The sequence below is a fragment of the Bacillus rossius genome, chromosome 2, assembly GCF_032445375.1.
Source record: "Bacillus rossius redtenbacheri isolate Brsri chromosome 2, Brsri_v3, whole genome shotgun sequence".
NCBI lineage: Eukaryota > Metazoa > Arthropoda > Insecta > Phasmatodea > Bacillidae > Bacillus > Bacillus rossius.
In genome coordinates, this window is record NC_086331.1 from 115391570 (window position 1) to 115414582 (window position 23013).

Sequence of the window (23013 nt, forward strand, 5' to 3'; positions counted from 1 at the left end):
AGAATTATGTATCTGAAAGGGAGAACTACCACCATTATCTTCATTGTGTTTAGTTCTTAGGAAACCACGGCTGAAGATTAAATGCTTCATGCACTGTGTTATTGTTTTATGTTACTCAAATAATAAGCAAAAAAAAGCACAAATTTTTGTTTATTATGTGAGTAGCAATATTTCAAAAACAGTCAAAGCATGGAAAAAGAATAGTTATTTACCTTTTCCTTCTCTTCACGTTCCCAAGGATTAGCTACATCATAGTGAAATGGTCGTGACCCACTTAGTCTATTAGCTTCATCCGTATACCTGGAACATTTTTAAATATTACAGCACAAAATTTTAAAAGAAATTTCCTTAAAGAGTAAACATTAAGGAATAAATGAACACTGCTACATGTATTAACAATTTCTTTAACACAAATTTATTACAGATACATATATTAAAAAGAAATTCACCGACATTTCAAAAGCTTAAACAGTTATTTGTGGAGAAAAAAAATGAATTTTATTTTTTTGAGACCAAAGTAAGGAATATTTATCCTAATCAGAGCTTCTGTGCAAAATTGTGAAGAAATTTTTCTTAAACAAGCTTGGCTAAGATGTGTGAAATGTGACTAAGTGAAACCACTCTTTCAAGTTTGCACAGCTGATATTTTTTCATGCTTACAGAATGCTTCAAAATAAAAATAAAAATAATACTACAGAAGATTCCCGGTAAAACGTGGCTATCGGAGAACACATTTTAACTCTAGAGCTATAGTTTTCACATTCCATAAGGAAACAAACCTATCAAATTACCAAAAAATTTTTTTTAAAACATGAATAGAAATGGTAGTGGGGTATGAACCCGGTTGTGCGTAGATGCATCGGCGACACACGCACACATCTTTCTAACTTCACTTCAAGCCACCAATGAATAAATACTATCTGCATCCACGTGACATAGAAAAGTAATGGTTAGTAAATATTCCAATATTTTCTCTCCTCTCCCTTCACCACTTGCACTAGTTCACCCAGGAAGTGTGAGCAATCTAAAAAACTAATTTATTTATTAGTTTAACTTCCAGCATTGTTATTGTTTATTTCGGTACTTTATTGCGACTTTCGCGACTAGTTCATTTTAGTTACTTTTTCATGAATTTCATGACTTTCCTGACCTGTAGACACTCTACTACACAAAAATAAGTGGCTCATAGGCACCATTTTATAACAAAAGTGTTTATCGATTCTAAAATGTAGAAGTACCAATGCAGAAAAAGTGAAAATGCAAAAGTGAAATTTAACAAGTCTTAAACAGCCCTATTATTAGGAAACCATTATTTGCACACAGCGATATGTAAAACAATTCTTGTTTTTGTTTTTTGTCATTCTTCTGTGTGTAATAAAGCAGAATATAAAAAAAATCACCTCCACAATTATGTTGGACTGCACTCCAAACTAATGGGGAACAGAATAACTGCTCTCAGCTCATAAATAACCATCAATACTTCACATATATTCTCTCACTTTGAAATTATTGCACATTTGTTCTACTCAGATAATCATCCATATATTGAATTTTTAATTACATGTAAAAAACTGAAATAAAAGAAGAATTTGTAGAGAATTTTTTCTTTGCATTCAATCAGACAACAGTTTTTAGTAAAGCTTACAAAAATGTATGTTGTCAGGCAGTTGCATTTTTTTTTGATCAGAAGTCGCTTTGTGTTTGTGGCCTGTAATGGTTGTTCAGAAAAGTCTAAGTGCCCAGAGTGCAGGCCAGCAAAATTTGGAATGCAGCCTCTTGTACATTTTTCCATGCTCAGTAACTTTGTATCATAGTGCTGCCAGTTTTTTTCTACATAAATGCTAACAAACAAAACAGAATACCAGAGCTACTAACTTTTCTAAAATGCATTGAACTATTATTAAACTAATTTACAAAAAAATGAAAAGGTGAACCAGTGTACTCTAAAAATTAAAGTCAAAGTGTTTCTTCACTTGGTATGTATACACACAAACATATGAATATACTGTGCATTTGAAACCGTAGGTGGTGCCTTACAAAACCAACACAGCACATAAAATATTGTAAATATGATTTTCAATCATAAAGGTAGGCTTAAATGAGCTCTGAAACACTAACCCAGGCGGGTGCATCATCATCCGCTGGCCTGTCTGATATAACGGGTGAGTAGAAGTAGGTGGTGGTGGTGGGGGCGGACTCTCCCAGTACCCAGGCTGAAACGACTGTCTGTTCGTGGCAGCTGGCGCTGGGGCGTAATGTGGTTGGGAAAACACAGCAGGGTTGAGCGACGAAGCAGAAGCTGGCACCGGAGGGCGGCCTGATGGACTGAACGGAGGGCCGTGGCTCCTAGGGTTCGAATGACCGTGGTCCACTGGTACGTGGTGGATCATCTGAGGTGGCTGCGGCCGACATACAAGACCCTGATGACCTTGTAAACCTGGAGGCCTGTGTCCAGCATAGCCTTGTACGCCACGCTGCAACAATCCTGGCCCTCCCTGAAAAAAAAAAAAAGATTTTATCATTCTTGCCAATTTTATAGTCTACAGATACCCCTAAAAGAAACCAATCTACTTCAATGACATGCCCCAAGAAATAAACTGGTTGTTTCAAAAACTACGAGCATTGCTAACAGGTCGTTCTGTACATAAAATATGGTGAATAAAACACCAGCAAAATCACGGTCAATCCAGCTTCTCTTCCCAGGATTACTGGTCTTTCTAAAATGGACGAAGTACGCAAACCAGGAAATTGGATATAGTACAGTGCCCAAAGTGTGTGTGCTGTGCTAGAGGATATCTTCCAAATGTATCCATGAACAACCGTTACAAATAAGTAGTGGTTGATGCAAACGTGTTTTAATGAATCCACAATATGCTGTCAAAGTTGGCCAACATAAATATCGTAAACTAACATTTCAACGAGACCCCATAAAGAGAAACTGTTGAAATTGAGGTCAGACGACTGGGTGAGGTATGTAATTGATAACCTGCATATGATCCACTGTCTGGGATATGCATCATCTGCAATCTTCTTTTTCTTTTCTGCAAACTTTTATGCCAATTTGCAGCACACAGTATCCAGATGAGACACACTACTTCTATCACTATTAAGGGATGGTTTCACCTGCCATGTTTTTTTTGTTGCTAATTTTAGGTTTTGATGAAGAAATATTAAAAAAATGTTTTTATTAGGGATGGGGCGACCGAATCCAATATCCGCCGAATCCGCCGAATCCTAGGGATTCGAAGGTTCGGCGGGTCTGATATAGGATTCGTCAAAGGATTCGGTTTTTACTATTTACGGGAAAAAAATACAGTAAAACTCGCTTAAGAGGTGCCGCATGGTAGGTATTTCCGTATAAAGCGTTTAAATTGCCCGAGGTCTCGTCATTTACGCCATTAAATGTGTGATATAATGTCCGTTAAATTTTTTTCTGAAACTTCTTGTCTCAAATAATGGCACACGTAAATATGAAGAAAAGACAAATGAACAACAACATACGAAGAAATATGGATGATGTACCATAACTACAGTACAAACCCAATAGTTATTTTAAGATAATTACCATAAAAAGAACTAAAGATTCTTTGTATAATACCATAATTACTACAGAAGCATGATAGCTACCATATTTGCACTATAGTTACCGTAACAACTGAGATGTATGTTTACCGTGATAGTAATGTATTATTTATTTATGACATATTAAATTAAAGAACATTGTTAAAAAAAAAAAGGATGTTAAACTTTGATATGTACGGTTCGCACATGTTGCTAAGAAATAATGCGATCTGAAAGAATGCAGTACTACTACGAAAAGTGAGAATGGTACTCGTGGATTTTTAGGTTATGGCAGTCTCTTTCGTTTTTCAGTAATATCGGCCGAAAATTAACGAGCGTACTGTATCGGAAGTCGGCAGAAATGCCGATTCAACTAAATATTGGCAAAATCGGCTTCTTCAATACAGCTCTACATTTAATGACATGAGTAAACATATTTCAGACTTCAGGATATTGAAAAAGACTTTAATTTCCTTGTAGGTTTATTGTGTGTATGTTTTTTTTGCAAGTGTAAATTGAATCAAGTAAAATGTTTTTATTTTTATTACTTTCAATTGATTAAACTTTAATGACCAGTTACAGATATTTATGACACTAATTTTGAGGTTAAGCAATTTTACTAAAGCATTCCAGCCAAGCAGGTTGCCAGCGAGAGACGCTTCTCTTCTGCTGGAAACACTATCTCCAATCGTAGAGCTAATTTAACTCCTGAACGTTCAGAACAAATTATTGTTCTGAATGATAGATTAAAGAACAGAATTTAATACTCTGTGACAATCTCTCTCAGAATTATTGTGCTGAAAAGTGGAAATGTTGAAACAATGTGAATGTACTTTTCAAACAACATGATTTTTGGTGCTAAGTTTGTTGAAGCTCAGTAAGGACTCCAGAAAAATTGACAAGGGTGAAATTTTTCCAAAGATATGTTACATTTACACAAACATATACTTGGTTATGTTAGTTGGATGATATCAGTTACTAATGAACCAATGGAAACAGGTAAGATTCAATGAAAAAAAATGTTATTTTTATTCTAGCAGTGCAAAATGTAAACACACACTGTAAATAGTTACCCAAAATTAATAAGCCCACTTCATTTTAATACTTTATTCAGACATGATATTAAGTTTAAGATAAAAATTATTTCCCAAAAGTGTAACTGTACCACAAAAGCTCGAGCTCGGCTCGAAGTAAAATTCTTAGGCTCGCAGACCTCTAGCTTATTTATAGAAAAAATCCTAACCGCTAATCTGTACTAAAACTGAAATTTTTTAAGAAAAAATTGTTGTCTTTATATACACTTATACCAGAAATGTACCAAACTACATGTGATAAAGTCAAGGGACTTTTAGTGCAAGCAGAATACATCTCACTTACATTAGATATGTGGACATCATCTATTAAAAGATTCGGGTTTGGGTTCGAGATTCGGCAATTCCAGTCGAGGATTCGAGTTAGGATTCGGATTCGAGGAAATCAGGATTCGCCCCATCCCTAGTTTTTATAGAGGCAATTTTGAGTGTGTAACCCTGATGAGGAAACCCAGAAAACAATTTTCTAGTGATTGATCATGATGCAATTAGTAATTTGAAAATTTTAACAACTATTTGCCCAACTTTTTGCAAATAGCAAATAACAAATAACACATATCTGGTGACAAAACTTGCCTCAAAACAGAAAATTCAATGCGTGTATACAGAATTTTTGCAAATTGCAAGGCATAAATACGAGTGCCTAAACAAGCAATTTTTGTAATTTGTCTGGAAATAAATCCCTGCAAAGTTACAGGGGTGAACAGTAGTACCCAAATTTGAATTTGGTACGCTTTACGAGGCTACTCCACTGGAAGCAGGTGACCAACAAACATCAAGAGTTAGTCAAATGCACCAGCAACCAGCAGTCTGGTGTAGAGCATAGTGGATGGTAGGATGTTTTCACATTTATCTTTGGGCAATTAGTGCAATGATGACTGTTAGTGAGTATGGTGCTGTTGTTATAAATTTGACAAACAGCAATAGCATGACAGACTCTATATTCACAGAGTTGGCCGATATGTTAATGGTGTGCAGGCAGACAAAAAAAATTGCTGCAGGAGCAGTGTGTATTTACCAAGGGTGCTTTCTCCACAGACATTTACCGAATAGGAAGACCTTCGTACAGCTGTACCAGGGACTGCATGAAACTGGAAGTTTCATACGACTAAGGGTGATGTAACCAAAATATGACTGACTGCTTCCCGCAGAGCGTTTGAATGCCACTACGCTAAGATTGCACATCCTCTCAGCCAGTGGAATAATCGCCTGAAACTCACCAAACTAAAATTTGGGCACTATTGTTCACCCCTGTAACTTGCAGGGCTTTGTTTACAGACATATGTTCCGTAACGAAAATTCATTGTTTTGGCATTCCCTGTCGTCAGTTAAATTTATGCCCCGTAATTTGCATACATACCTACTTTAGTAAAACAAAAAGTCCGGGATAAAAAAATAATGGCATGAAAATACAATAACCCAACATGGCTAGTGAAGCCAGGACAACTTTGATGCAAACACAACTATGCTAGCCAGCAACTTGCTCAGAGATATCCAGCATGTAAATTCGTCCATGATACGTAGGTCCCTAATCTTTGGAATGATATGTCTCCAAATGGAAACCAAATAATGATAAGTCTCAAAATGGAAACTAAATAAGTAATATTATTATTTACATTTTATTTGTCATGTAATACATACAATGCAATTTGTACATACAGCACCAAGGTGTACCAATATATAGAAGTCAATTACTCAAGGCATTACCTGACTAACTGAATTATGAATGTCATTTTCTTTTTTGATTTACAGATACTAAGGTTGAGGTAGCATGCAAAAAATTCCAATACAGAACACATACAAGATGGTGCGGGAAGTTTTTGTGTATTAGTTTTCAAACTTTATTTTCCTTGCACATTTTCATTTTCGGATTGTATTTTTTCTGTTGTAATAAATTTCTGGGTTATTATTAATCGGCAAGACTTTTTTAGAGCAGTAAACCCAAGCAGGGGCTCTGGAATTAAGAACAACACAAAACCCAGCACAATAATGGCATTGTCTTCTACAAGATATTGTAATACCCAGGGATTCCTTGGTACTAACTTGTAATACTTGTCACATTGCAATTCTGCACAATGAAACTGTGATATTTGCATTACACTAAAACTAGTACTGTGGTTGTATGCATTTTGGTAACTTCGAGCAATACTTTATGAATACTTTTGTAATAAGCTGTGTGTAGATAACAGTGATTTGTAAGCTGATGTTAAGATGTTGTGTTGTAATTATTTATGTTGTGCTCATATTGAATAATGCACTCGAGAAGGTGTAGGCCTATGCTTATAGTTCTGAGAGATAAGTCAGAGACAGAAAAGGGTTGTTTACCTTTCCTCTCTTCCTTTCTTCAAGAACAGCAGCTTTGAAGAGGTAATTTTTCAGTAGAACAGAATGTTTGCTTCAGGTCAGTCTGCAACTCATTGACTCAGGAGCTCTAATGTTCAGAATTGTTTCTGAAGTTTGCATTGCGTTGTGTAAGGGAGGGTTCACTGTGGTCACATATGAAAGTGTTTGTCAGGTTCAGAGTGTCTTCATAAAACAAAAGAATTATATGTGCTTACATGGAAAATTTGTCATTTTCTATACTGTTGTATTTAAAGGCAATTTCGTCCAGCTAAATTACTAGTTATGATGGGCATTAGTAATAGTTGGGCAGACATCAAAAAAAGGTAACGCAAAAGTATTTGGGCATGGCCCTGAATTATGTATGTACAGAGGCTGTTCAGTTTATTTTTATTTATTTAGTTATTTATTTATTTACATTTGTTACATTCCCACCAACAGTGGTGGGCACAACACAAACAACAAAGACCAATGAGGACAAATGAGGTCACTGCAGGTACGTGGACACTTCCCCCACGCTGATAACAAGAGCAGGCAGCTCTATCAGAAGGGAAGGAACACATCAGGCAGGCACGTCTGCAATTGGCCAACACACGTAAGTAGAGTGTACCACATACATGCAGTGACCACGACAGACATTAATAAGCACAGTGAAAGGACATATAACAATTAAGACAGTATTAAACATAAAAAGCTACAGGAAAACACTAAGAGATATTATAAAGTGTTACATGTTGCAATTTTAGAAATATGCCACGACAGTAAATTTACAGTAGTTGGAATGTGAATTTGCTCTTATGCAGAGGAGTTTTACCACAAAACTTTTGTAACAACAAAAGCTGAGGCCTGTACATCTGTTGAACTGTATGATATTACAAATTAAAAAATACTTAAATGATGTGGCAATTAAATCTATAAGTGAAATTTTAGAACCAATGGTGCGAACAAGCAATAGTCAAACACATCTGTCAACTTGCAGGATTCCAAGTGCAGTGAGAGATTCTACTTTACAATTTAATAACCACATCCACATATATTCATTAGCAATAATGACTTTACCAATAATTTTTTTTTCATTCATAGTCAAATTTTTACGTTAGTTTTACATGCCAATGGAATATTAAACCAGAAGGATATTTCAGCTTTCAGTGTCCTAAAAATACAGTGATACCACAGAAAAATTTTCAAGTTGAGTGTTACCTGCATTCGAGGGTAAGCAGGTGCTAAAACATATTGGTGCACTGGGGACCCAATACCCTCCATTTTCTTTCTTTGTACCTCCTCCTGCATTTCAATGAACTTGGCATCTTGACGAATAATGTCTCTTGCTGACTGTGCACGAGGCAGGGCACCCTGTCAATAAAACACATTAAGTCAGTCTTGCACGACACTAAACATAATAATATTTAGAGAAAAAATTAATCAAGCAGTATTTAATCAATATCAAGAATAATACAAACTGAATAAAACAAAGTTATTTAAATACTAGCACTGGGCCAATGGCGATAACCAATTGTGGTAATCAGCCGATACGAGATTTCCAGATTTTTGAGATCAGCAGCAAATCACCTTTTTCTTTTTTAAATTGTAATAGTCATAAATTTAAACAATAAAAAAAGTAGATGGACAGAAAAACTATGTTAAGAGCACGAGACATGACTTACTTTGCAATTGTACACTGATAAAATAATGATGGGTTTCAGAAAAATAGCCATCTCTAAATCACTCACCCCTCCACTATTGAACAAACTTTTAGAGTGAAAATAGTCACATTACATAAATAAATAAATAAATTCTATCGCTCTATGTAACAGTGAAATGCGAACCAAATGCATATCTGAGTCATTGTAGTACTGAGGCTGGTGAGGGGACATGCCAGCAGAAATATTGCCAGGACCAGTTTCAAATGGTTAGATTTAGAGTTTTGGGCTAATACATTGAGACACAGTGCAAAAAGAATTTACAATATAAATATATGCATCAGAAGTGTTTACTAGTGACTAAATGATAATCTAGCTCTTAACACTGTATTAAAGTAATTAAAATACCATCTATGAATATACAAGAAGTTATTAACACAGTGAGCTATAAGAGCATCTCTCACTGCAACCAACTGTCTAAGGAACTGCACTGTCACTGTCACTGTCACTGTGATTGTCATACTGTCATTGTAAATTTGTGTTTGATGCTTAACCTCAAAATTGATCAACTCTCCAGATACTGTTTACAACTCCGAAAATGATTGAAGAAAGTTTGTGCTGCTTCGGATTGGGTTGTTTGTAGCCAGGAAACACTAATTTGTAGAAAAACAAGGGTATATAAAGAGGGAGGACTGAGTAAGTACTTAAAAATTATAATTTACACTTCAGTATTAAATTCTGTTTTTGTAGTAAGAAGCCACTGAAAATGGTCTTAGAATGCACAAGTTTGTTAAAACATATGCGGGATGTCATGTTTAGACTTGTTTTTGAATCAAGATAAGGTCGTACATACAATTATAAGGTATAACTTTGCTTCCAAGATACCTCCCTAGAAATATAAATTAATATTTTAACAAAAAATAATGTTATCATTTTTATGCTAGAGAGTGTTGAAAATGGACTTCACACAAAAATTTAAGTTTTGAATTTAAAGGTTGTGAAAGGGTTAAAATAGTTCCCAATTATAATAACCAAATATTTGGAAAAACAACTTTTTTCACGGGAACCATGAAGGGTCAGATAATGGAGTTGACTGTACATTCTAGTGTTTACTGCACTACGTTACTTCCTTCTTAAAGTAGCGTCACAAAAATATTCAAACACACATTGAAAACATGGCACGCATAAGTTGCATTTTATGTAATGTGATAAATTTTTTTACAATTTCTTAGCAATAAATATTTACACAAACAAATGTCACATAGGAAAAGTACACTGACAGACAGATATGTTTTGCTTTATAATAAATGGCTATACATGCTCTATCACAGAAATGTTATCTTCTAAGCAACACAAATTTTTTGCTTAAAGTTTAAAAGTTGTCCCTCTGTGCCTTTTCAAAAAAATCTGGGGAATTACTTTTTTTCATCAACAACCTCATGCAAAAACATAACTGTGAAAAGGGAATGATAAATGTAATTCTGCAGCCCACCTGCCCAACCCACCCACCCCCTGACACTAATCTGACAAATTTTCACCCCTGACCTCATTACTTAACAATTATACACACACACACATATACATATACTCACACACACACTGACAGGCGAGTGTCATTAGATAGCTAACTCATACACAGCCATTTCAATTTTAAAATACTTTCCTGTGTTTATTTAACTTGCCTTCTTTCTCATTGAGTAACAAAGTATGAGTCTAACAAGTACGACCCACCATATTGAAAATTTGCTCTAGACTGTTTGTTAAACTTAATTTGAACTTGTAACCTTACCTGTTTCTGCAAAGTATTTTCAATTGGAGGGATGTATGCAGATACAGGACGGTCCCGATCATGAAGCATCACTTCTTGTGGACGATGAAGAGACGACTGTGATCCACAAAAGGGTTTCTGTGATTGCTGGGTAGGAGGTCTGTAAACACATATTATGAAAATAGTTACATTTTCACATAGTTAAATTTACAAGGCTACTTCTGCTCAGTTATATAAATACATAATAAAATATATATGGCTATTCAATGTCAATCAAAAAATAAACTGTAAGACATATTTTAGAACTGGATTTTGTAATCATATTATCTGTGCACTTTTTCTTATCAATTGAATACTTTTTAAATATAGACTTCTCCAATTGTAGCAAATTAAACTTATAATATTCACAAAATAACCACGTGACAATTATGCTAAAAAAGTACAGACCAAATCATTATCTATAGTTTTTCAGGGGAACAGTACAAAAAAAATGCATATGGTCAAATAATAGATGCAGACTTATCTTCAGGATTAAATAAACCTCAATAGATGATGACTCAGAAATAAAAATTCCTCACCTAAAATGTGTATGCTTCAAGGAATAGAAAACAGCAGATTTTAATCATGTAAGGACTGTTCTTTGGTTTTTGCATCTTAGTCCATATTTGCTAGCTTATGAACCATTACATAAAACTTACACTATTAACATAAACAGAATTTATGGTATGTATAGTTAATCATTATATGTAAGACAATCTCACAATGTGTACTAAAAAATTTGTGGACGCAAATTTAAATGATTTGTTTGGCAAAATTTTGTCAAAAACATGTGTCATGGCGGATGCAGCTCGCACATTGTTGAGGTTATAAACCTCTTATAACTTTGTATGTGTTCAGTTTGATTGGAGTAAGCATTCAATATTACGTAGCTAGAATATTAATGTATGCACTTCATTAAAATACAACTTTACATGGAACAATTTTCGTCAAAGTATGTGTTTTTGATTATGAAGTCCTATTAAACATCAAAAAAGGGTATTTATATTGCACAAATTACTTCATCTCAGTAGTGAATGTTGGTGTATGACCAACTCACAAAGTAAGCATGCAATGTCAAGTATTCGAAAGCAAATTAATATTCATTATTTTGAAGTGTTGGTATTCGAGGTCGAAACAAATACGAATATGCAGTTTATTATTTATATTTGAATATTCTCACAGTCCTACTCACTATGCAGTGCAAAAAACTGTGTCCAATATGAGCCCTTCCATGACTTATATCAGTGACCATGTGTTCAGTATTGTAACATTTTTGGAACTTATATAACTGATATAGAGACCATGTTATACTTATTTTCTTCACCACTTTGTAGAGTTTGCTTATTTTGTTCTGTTCATAGTTTGTACTGTATTTTTGATATAATGTACTATAATGTTGTTTGATTAGTAAAATATTGTTTTCTAAGGAAGATGTTGCTTAATTTTGTTCCTTCAAGATTCAAAAAATCAAAAATAATTTTTGACATATAAAATATTTAAATAGTTTAAAATATTTATTTTTGCCCTAAACTCTCCTAAACTCTTTCAGATTAGCTCCAGCTGTATCTTCTTACAGCAATTGCTTTTCTGATTTTTTTTCTGATTAGTAGCCATATTATTTTATACTAAACACTTTGCTAGGTGATACAATTTTAGTTTCAGTTAGTGAATTATCGAGTTAGTTCTTTATTTAGCTGCTGTATGACTAATGTAGTTACTCAAAAACATTATGTAGTACACAACAATATATCAATATGTAAGATGATCTTAGGTTACCTTTCATTAACATTCTGTGGGCTTGGTGCTTTTTCTTGTCCTGCAGCAGAATAGTTGTTATAAGTATCCTGGTTACGATACACACTCAAATTTTGGTAGAACCGCTCTCCTTCCACGCCTTGTTGACTGTAGTGCTGGACACCTGTGTTTCCATGCTTATACATCACATGGGTCGGAGGTGCGGTGTTTGGAGGATGGTTGGCTGATGGCTTAGAATACAAATGTCCTTGCACATGGCCATGTGCAGGTGGGTGCAAACTAGGGTTTGAAGATTGCCTTGACCCAAGTCCTGTCAGTGGAAGTCTCATGTCATTTAAATTTTGGCTAGACCTGTAACAAAACCAAATCGCTCATCATTATGTATTTACTAATTATAATAAGTATGTTTAAAATCAATGATGACAAAAGATAAAGATGAAGTAATATACACACTACTGTTTATTCACAAAATTTGTTAATATTTACTACAATGTGTCCTACAAAAGAGCAGGAAGTTGAAGGCGGAAAGCAAGACTCTTCCTTCCAGCTGGCCTCAGGTTGTGGCAACAATAAAAGTTCTGCTTCAATAGACATATCTTATAACAATAAATTTAATTACATCATTTTTGGGAGTTATTACAAACAAAATTTATTCCAAAATATATTACAAAAAATACTAAACCAAGCATTAAAGGAAAATGTTTTGCTATTTACTCTTTATAACTGCTTACACAGAAGAGTCAAAAGTTTTGAATATTTACTTCATTGACATACATTAAACTCTAGATTATCCATGCCACTCAGTGGATCAATGTGGTACTTTCAGGTTCATCAAATTTATTACCGGGATTCCAAACTGTTATCGTAAAATAAGTATTTAATGTTTATAGACATGTGGTGTCGTAAAAAGTTCAGCAATTTTAAAGTTTTAGACTCAGCTTACTAAGTATGGGTGCTAATTTTAGCTCTGGTGATGTCTAGATGGTATTTAATCTCCTGCCATGTCTTTTGAATCACATGTACAGTTCAAATAGCTTAAATTACACTGCCTAGAAAATGTTTGTCCTGCTACTGACATTCCAAAACATTGAAAATCAATGTCATTTTGAAATGAAGTTCACGTGGTACACTATAGATTTATAACATGTCACAGAAATCAAATTGCTAATATAAAATATTTAACTAACTTAAGTAAACATTTTTGAAGTCATACTTCTTAATGCACATTGATAGTGAAATTCTGGTATGGAAAGAAATGTGCATGCACCATGCTACAGAAATGAGATCTATTTCTATGGGTACTGTGGATAAACAACAAATTGGATAATCCACCGCAGATAATCAAGAGTTTACTTACTTTATCTAGTTACTACCACTTTACTCCATTTTAAGTTTTTACAACTATAAGATGTGAACGTACTTAGAGCGCAGTCCTGTTGCAGGTGTTAATACTGATGCCGGCGGGCCTCCTTCGTAAGTCTTTTGTGGAATAGAGTTTGTGGAAGAAGTGCGGCTGTAACCAGGGTTGAATACTTCATGTTTGTTTCCGGAAGCTATTCCAGAGGATGGAATTGTCGGGCTGTGCAACATATCACCAGTGTCTGCTGAAAAAAATAATTACAGAGTGCCAAATTAGTGATGATTACATTTGTCACTCTTGTTAACAATAGTTTTATGGTAACATTACCTAATAGTGATACATGTTGGAGACAGAGCTTGGGGGCACAAAATGCATCCCCATGCTTGCAGCGGAGCTCGTAATTGAATTTGACTGATAAACTTAAGAAGAAGATTCATTAAAGCATAATGTGTGCCCTAGCTGGAATTTTATTGTAGAGGGAGCTTTCATGTACGAAGGCACCTAGATACTCACTGAACAAGCAATGACTACCATAAAACATTATTAATAAAAACTAGTGACTGCCACCTTCATTTGTGTATGAATGTGTTCTGTCTCATTGCATATGAGAATGACAAGACCTTTACTCCAATGGCCTCGGTCAGCAACCCTATGAAGTTGGAGCAGACGCCATGTTGCTCCAAGCCCCTAAAAGGAGCAACCAACTACGACACCATTTTGCACCAAGCCTCTAAAGACACACTACAACCCTTCGCAGTGCAGGATGTTATCTATGGTGGATGCAAAATTTTACCACCGCCAATAAATGGCAGTTAACTGCAATCACCAATGGCCTATGGTAATGTAATGTGCAGCCTGTTGTTGATGTAACACATACTGTGTTACAGGATGGTAAATGTACTTGTATGTGATGTACTATGTAGTACCATGCCCTAATATATACAGGGTATGTATTTAGTGTGATGCTGATGTACCTAACTCCAGTAGATCATTGTTGTATATGTAACTCTGGCAATCAGTCACCAGCAAAACTGCCTTCCCCCGATGAATCTGGGGAAATAAATACCTTCAAGAATATTAGGTTGTTTATTCACTGCTTTTCTCCTCTCCCTCCCCAGAGCGACCTTTTGAGGACTGTAACTTACCACCCCAGTCTACCATCAGTCATATGAGAGCTGCTGACACCTCCACTACATGAAAACCAGGAACACGTCAAAAGTATTAATCTCCAACTAATAAAAGTTATCATGGATAGTGTCTCTATAGCACTAGCAAGAAAACTAGATCTGAATAGAGTAAAAGCTCTAAAATCTACAGGTTTGAGAAAGTATAGAATGTCGATATAGTTTTCTCTAGAATACGGAAATAAATTAATACAGTACAAGGATACATAAAATAAGTAGTAATAAGTTGCCCTATGGCTGTGTATTGTATGTACATAGTTGTAATATTGTGGAAACGTGATAAGTAACACATTAGAAAACAGAATCCCACCAAAAAAATCTGGAGCGCATGGTCGGTGCTGGATTGTACACTGTGCCAAACTGAAGAATGCAAGATTACAGAGCACCGAATATATTGGCACATACACTTACTGCCTGAAAATAACCTTCATGACACTGACAGGTACCGTTTCTAGTTCTGTGCCATGCCATTTGCCTTCATGGACACTCCAACCACTTGCAAGGCCATGATAGTGAGGGTGCTGGATGGCCATGTCTGGTAATTGGCTTCCGCATACCTTGATGTGACCATATGGCCACATACATGGGAAGAACACGCACAGCACCTGGCGCTGCTGCTTGAGCAGTTAGCCAATTCACACAGTTACACTTACCCTGCACAACTGGGGTTTGCACTTCCTCATAGTTGTGACTGACCCTTTCACCTGCTGGGTGGAGTTGTTGCAGTTTCAAACATGAGAGCTGGGAATATGGCTAATGTACTAGGCATCCGAGGTGTTTCCTCTGTCAACTGGAAGCCTCTACTACTACTGTGTGGGCCTTGCCCCAAAATTGACAAAACCTTGTGAAGTTGTCAGGCAACATGATGACCCCTCCAAATACTTAATCAAAGTGGTCGAGCGAGCGGGCAGGCGGGCGGGCGGCCAAAGTTTATCTCAATGATTTACAGCTGGTCCAAATGGATGCTCCACAAACCATCTACAATGATGCATCTTCCATCGCCCCAGCAAAAGCAGGGTGCCAAGAGGCAGGCCCCAATGTAGTAACTGATTCAAGTGCCTAGGTGACATTTATGCTGGAGCAGACCTAATTAACTAATGGGTGACCCCCAGGGCCCCCCAAGCTCAAATAACTGGGGTAAAGACAAGATGCCAAGGGCACATGTCAGGACTGTGGGTGCATCCACACAAAAAATGTTAAAGCTATTTGCGGTGCTGAAGTGCCAGACAGATACTCCACCCCCTTCCCTGATGGTGCATGCTGAAATGGAGAAATAGGGAGACGACGAAGATGCCGTCCCAGGGGTGTTGCACCCAACCGATGGGTCATTAGCAAGCTCGCCTGCTGACTCATGGTCCGGATGGACCAGTAACTTAAATGATAGATGTCAATATCACTGACCTGGATACACTAACCCTCCCTGACAGAGACAGTCCCACAACAATTAACATAGATGGGGCTCTGCCTGATGTATAAGTACCTTAGTGTGAGATGCTCCAGTAGCCATCCAGGTGAAGAGCAATGCCACAGACCCAGATCCAGAGCTAACACCAACGCTGTGACATACACCGACTCATATCCCACCCCAGCGTTACCGAGACTTGAATTGATGAAACTAAATCCCCAGATAGTCCTACTTAAAAACCACACAAGCCTTGATGCCCAGTCTTCGTCCACACCTCCCTCCAAAAAATTACATTGCAAAACTCATTCCAGTACATCGATCACTTCTTTAGAAACCCCCTACCCCAAGTGCCCACATCTCAGCAAGTGTACAGGGTGTCGACAACGATAACATCCTTGGAAAATGGGGTGCATGTGGTGTCCACTCCAGTCTACTAAGACCGTTATGACATGCTGCTGTGAAAATGGATCGACGAACAGTCGAGAGGCTGCAAAGTCACTAATCGATCCTGCCACAACCTCGCAGCAGCCATCTCAGGAGGATGGCTGCGTGTAGATGACTGTGAGGCTCATCAACTTTGGGCTAGGTTCTATTCTTGTTTAGTTAGTGGCCACCTGAGGACTTACAACCTAGGCAACGACCTTGCTGCCTATGTCATTGTTACTATTGATGTCACAAACCCAGAGAACCGTTACAATCTCGTGTTCTCCACAGGCTAGTGCGCAGTTCCTCACCTTTCACAAGCTAGCTGGCACTATTTCCGAGCAATCCCAACCACCTGTGATTCCCACCCACTGTCAGCCACCCCTAGTCATCACGTCACCCCTGTATCCCAACCCCACCATGGCAGTAGCCATCAAAACATACAATCAAACATTAACATTCTAAAAGAAAAGTTACTTTAAAAAGTGAAAATTTAGGTGTATATACAAAATGTCTAAAAAATAATCCCACAATTTTACACAAAATAGGCATAGCTAATCTGCTTAGCTTGAATCACTAAGGTTGAATTAGTTATCATGCCTGAATTGAATGACTTCACTATGAAAATTTTATGGCCATGCAGTACAGAGTCCCAATGGGAAAATTAAACCATATTATCAAAACACACTTATTTGCATATAAGAAATAAGCTCATGATACTGTCTACAAATTAAACAATGTTTATTTTTTTTATAAAGGGGCTGTTTTTGGTATAACTGTACCTCAACTGCAACTAACAATATGTTTTCCATTGCACTGTTATATCTATGAGGTTCCCTTTAAAAAACTATTAACAATACTGTACTTTATGACAGTTTTGTCATTGGGTGGAAACTATATAAACATAACTTGCATCTAAAAAAACAAAACAAATAGCCATTACTTACCAACCAACCAATGATTCAGTAAACATAAAAAAAAATTTGGTTACAAGAGAAAAATTAAACTACTGCAGATTTCCATGCTGTTGAAACTTAACTCTTTAAAGCATATTTGCTGAAGTTACTTTTGGTAACTTCCTGACTAAAATCTTTAAATTGAGGCATTTTTATTTTTAATAACTAGTACACACCCTGATTAAACTTCACCAGATGATTAAAAGTATTTTAACACATTTTATCAATAAAAATAGAATGCCAAAAAGATTTTTTTAGAATAAACATTGTTAAATTCAATTAAAGGCTACAGAATAAGGAGTAAAATCAAAATACATATCTCTTCTAGAGTAGTCTTAACACACATAAGCAAAAAAAAATTGTTAGCTAGAAAAGTTCAATAAAAAATACATGCAATGCACACAATCACAGTACTATCATACATGATTTAAAATCACGCACTTAAAAAAAATGCACTTACTGTTAAGAGATGGTACCGACTTAGAACTCTGTATGGTTGGCATATTCTGTCTGTGATCTCCCAGAATGCCTGGTTTACCCTGCATGCCAGATGACAAGTCTCTCTCACTGTGATGTCGGCCTATAAAGAAAATACATTTTTGTCCACACAATATGCATAAACTAAGCTAGGGAACTATGAATAAGTAAACTTCTATCATCAAAACCATGTAACAGCTACGAAGAATCATTTTCAGGCTTGCATGTGAAAACACCACAAAAAACCGGAAGGCTATTTTCACAGTCTTCCAGACCTACTTCCAATAAGCATATCCATACTTCAGCTGCATATTTGCATAATGCTACAGAAATTCAAAACATCCAAAACTAAATTATTGAAGCTAATAACTGTTACATTAACAAATAGTCTCCACAACATGCTCCACTCACATGCAATCCTAATAACACTAAAATACACAATGCAGATGATGCAAAACGCATGGCACATCTCAACAACAAAGTCCATATAACATCAATTCATTATAAAATTAACATGACACTACAAGAAAAAAATATAACACTATATTGAAAACATATCATAAACAGGACCACAAAATAAAAGCTTCAGAAACACACCTAAAGCTGTTATGATAATTTTCTATGCTTACTGCAATATCTGTTAGTTGGTGAAACTGCATCCATCTTCATCAGTCCCAAGCCGATGGCGAGTTAAAAACTGGCAGCACCATCAAAACCCATCTCACTGCAGTTACTTCTTCTTCTGTCACCAAAATGAATGTGTGGTGTTTTATAACAACCCATCATTATGAAATTATTAACATGTCACTTCTCTTTGTTGGTTTGAGTTTCAAACTGATGTGACTTTTAGTTCTGTACGTTATTACTTAGTGAAGCATTTAAAACAGTCTCTCTCACATATTAAATCATTTTAACAAAACAAAATAGCCAAATGCTCACAGAAAACCAAATACTTCCTTCAGGAGCATGCAAGAATGGTCATTTGTTACAAAAAGTATTGTTATTTTTAAGTGTTTGAATCTAAAGTTTACTTATCTTAATTATCAAATGCTTGACATAATTTAGATATACCCATGCTAGTATCTGTAACACCCAACAGTATTTCATAAAATTTGAAAGCAAAAATATATTATGCAATCTAGAAAGATGTAGCATGTCCTTAATTCGGATAAAAAAATTTATTTTTCTCAACCTCTACTAGTTTCACACTGATGTAATATAGTACATCATACAGCACTGTCACATTTTTTAAAACATATTTCAGGATTCCTCTAAAAACAAGAAATTTTCAGATTCTGTCATGCAGATCCTAAAACAAAGACCACTTGTCATTCTCGCTATCTTTTCAATACATGGACTGCATGAGACTCATGTCATACAGGTGTAAATTATGTGGGTGGGTGGAATAATTTCCACATTTTTAAGTATTTAAAATATTTTAGTAAACATTTGACACCATTTATGATATTTCAAGCACTTGTTATAGGATGCAAGTTTAGGAAAATATTTGACAAGAATGATTATGTCGAAATATCTTGTACACCTGTATAATGGATGTTAGCCTTCATTAGTGTACTATTAATCTATTTGTCAAAATTTATACATCAAAGAGTCATTTTTCCTACTAAATTTTTATCTTTCTCTTTATCATTTTCCTTTCCAAATACCATGGCTAACTGCCATTTGTTGGGCATTGGAATCATTATACTTCCGATTATCTTTCATGACTGCATTGTCTTCTAAGGCATTCTCTTAAAGCATTTTGGAAACCACTCCAAGACACAGTATTAAAAACACCGACAAGTGCAAAGTTTTCCCACAATGTTTAGCTAAAAATTATTTATTTATTTTATGTGTTGCTTTCCAGTTTTGACTATGAAAATTAATATAAATGTTTAAATTTGTAGACCACATGACAATATCTTCTCAGTTTTCAAGTACGTTTATTTTCTTAGTTTTATACTGCCACAAACTTCCATGATTGCTCCTTGAATAAAATTTAGCACGTCTCAGTCTTTTAGAGAAAATCCTGACTTGATGTAAGCTTTTGTACATACGCCATTGCTTAGCACATGTATGTCTGTAGAAGAAAACTACAAAAAAAAACACAAATTAAGCAAAAAATTGCTGTTGTCAGGATTTAACGCCACACAATACTCCACAACAGGAATATGGTCAACAAACAAAGAAAAACAAAGAAAAATGGACTAACAGAATGAAAAAACCCCCACAAATGATGACAGCACAAAAATACCGAACCCAAAAAAATTCTGCACAACAGTTGAAACGAGACAAAAACACAGCAAAACGAAAAGATGAAACAAACACAATAGTTTTCCAAAAACAAAAAAAAAAGAAAAGAGAAATGAAAAAAACCCCACAAATGATGACAGCACAAAAATATTGAACCCAAAAAAATTCAGCACAACAGTCAAAACGAGACAAAAACAAGACCAAACGAAAAGACGAAACAAACACAACAGTTTTCTGAAACAGAAACAAGCGACGTTTCGGGAACTGCTATCTGCTCCCGTCCTCAGGCAGAGACGCACATGGTACAGGAACACAGGTGCGACTGAGAAGGGGATGAAAAAATGAGGGTATTTATCAGAAAATGGACTACATCTTGCTTAGCCAATGACAGACAAGCTGAATCCCCATTGGCTGTCTGGAGTTAAAGCGGATTGGTTATTGTAGGTTGAGTATTGGCTATTGTTTTGTGCTGCAGGGATGTCCGTTCTGTTAGTCCATTTTTCTTTGTTTTTCTTTGTTTGTTGACCATTCCTGTTGTGGAGTATTGTGTGGCGTTAAATCCTGACAACAGCAATTTTTTCCTTAATTTATGTTTTTTTTTGTAGTTTTCTTCTACAGACATACATGTGCTAAGCAATGGCGTTATGTCCAAAAGCTTACATCAAGTCATGCACTCCCATTGCACAAATCTTTCAAAGATAATAGAGAAAATCCTGGCTTACAGTTCACATCTGTTTAACATATGTTTACTTTCTTTTGCTTATCATACATGGAATATGCTACAAAACTGGACAATTTAAACAATTACTGTCTAGCAGGAAATAGTTACAAGAAATTAAATCAGAAGATGTTTACTTTTAACTTAGGTAATAAAATTGTGTATTTATGGCTATGATTTACAAGGAAAAAATATCTTACATAGATGGGAAATACATGCTAATGAGATACAAAAATGAACAGTAAGATGTACTGGGTATTTATTTTGTGACTAACTAAAATTTAACACTTTTCTGATTAATTGGTTAAAGCTAATAACAAGTATGGGAAAAATATATATATATCAAAGCTGTCAAAAAAGCAGAATATAAAATTTAATAAAAACCTGGATATTGTTAAGTGCCATATTTTAAAATATCTACCAAAAAAAGTTTCTTATTAATTTTACAGATATATATATATATATACACATATATATATATATATATATATATATATATTTTTTTTTTTAACTACAGTGAGTTTCAATTAACTAAGATTCTGTATTATCCTGGCTGAACAATTTTAATTGGCACTAGACTGTATGAGTTTCTTGACCGTATCAGTTACAGTGCCTCCTTTTGGCTCCCCACTTCTATGGTTCGCTTTTGTTTTATCCCTTCTTTTGCCATGTCAAGTGTCAACCACAGTGAGTGAAGGGTTCATCTATCTAGTGATTATTAAAAGTACAGTAATAAGTGCAAAAAGGAAACATATTCTTTCTCTGGAAGATAAGCTTAATGCAAATAAATATTTTGATCAAGGTGAAACCTTAAAAAAGTGGCAAATGGCTTGGGTGTTGGTGGAGGAGGAAAAGGGCACAGATTGAAGAGTGGGTCTCTCAGCGCACATTATCAATAAAAACATCATAAAATATACGAAAACAATGAATAATAGTAATTATGAACAAACATTGAAGGCAATGGTTTGATGGTTTCAGCACATGAGATGTAAGGGTAGTCCATTATCTGGTCCAATGTTCTTAAAGTGTTTTCAAGATGGAGAAGAGGAATAATGCTAGTATAGGTTTTGCTAGATCGCTGGAAGAAGTGGTATAGCGCAAGGCTTTAAAAAATTTCAGGCGAGTTGTTTTCAACCCATGCATGTGCAGTAAGTAAATTAGATGGTATAGTTAAGAAAACCCAATAAAGTCTACAAAAAAATTTACGAGTGAGATGAAATGGGACTCAATTTCAAAATGTTACTGAGCAAGACTAGCACAGCAGTTAAGGAGGAACAATCAGCTTCTGTAATAAAATAAGGAAGGAAAGAGTTGCAGGTGTGCGCTAAACAGTACTTTGACTATTAATTTAAATTTATATTGATACGCGAGGTCAAAGAACCCAGGGCTTTCAATAATAGTAGCATGGATTATCTTCCGGTAAATTACACCAAAAATCTTAAAAATCTTAAAAAAAAACACTTTTCTGGCCAGTTTGTACCATGTGTAAAAATATCTGTGATGAAAAAATTCTTCCACATAACACTCTTCTCCCTCTAGACAATGCACCCGCACTCCAAGATAATTGGGAATAGGTAGGTGGTGAAATAAGTGTTCTGTTTTGACCCCTAGCATTACTTCTTTAATTCAATCACTCAAATAGGGATCTTAAACAATATAAAGCAACATTACCAGCAAAAGACTGCTGAAAAAAATTTCTTGATGACCTAGAAAATGAACAGTTGTAAATAATATTAACTTCAAAGTTGCCATTTACTGATTGGGCGAATCATGGAGTGATGTGAAAAAATCTACACTGAAGAATAGCTTGAAAAACATCACGCCAAAAAATGATACCACTGAGCCAACTATAAACCAAGACTATTTATTTAGATGATGAATATGATTTGCCTCCATACCACCTTTAGGAAATGCTCCCAGTTAGAGAAATAGTCAGAGAAAAATGTAAGCAATTGATTAAATGATGAACAATGTGAACTTTTGGAGGAGGCTATCGCCAATTTAGTGTCACAAAATAAAAAAAACTATTGTTGACAAAGATAA

The 23013-nt window shown here is 35.4% G+C and overlaps 1 protein-coding gene across 5 annotated transcripts in view; it reads right to left on the minus strand.

Annotated features, from left to right (window-relative positions):
* Positions 1–23013, minus strand: part of LOC134529650 (afadin) — a 178899-nt gene that overhangs the window by 33903 nt on the left and 121983 nt on the right. For 3 of the 5 annotated variants that reach the window (XM_063363968.1, XM_063363970.1, XM_063363967.1), the window contains exons 22-28: positions 17983–18102; positions 13615–13798; positions 12216–12545; positions 10422–10560; positions 8193–8345; positions 2119–2495; positions 213–300 (exon numbers count right to left, since the gene is read on the minus strand). In XM_063363968.1, the coding sequence (XP_063220038.1) occupies positions 213–300; positions 2119–2495; positions 8193–8345; positions 10422–10560; positions 12216–12545; positions 13615–13798; positions 17983–18102 (1391 nt within the window). The remainder of the gene's footprint in view (positions 1–212; positions 301–2118; positions 2496–8192; positions 8346–10421; positions 10561–12215; positions 12546–13614; positions 13799–17982; positions 18103–23013) is intronic. The other 2 variants (XM_063363971.1, XM_063363969.1) reach the window with 1 other exon arrangement.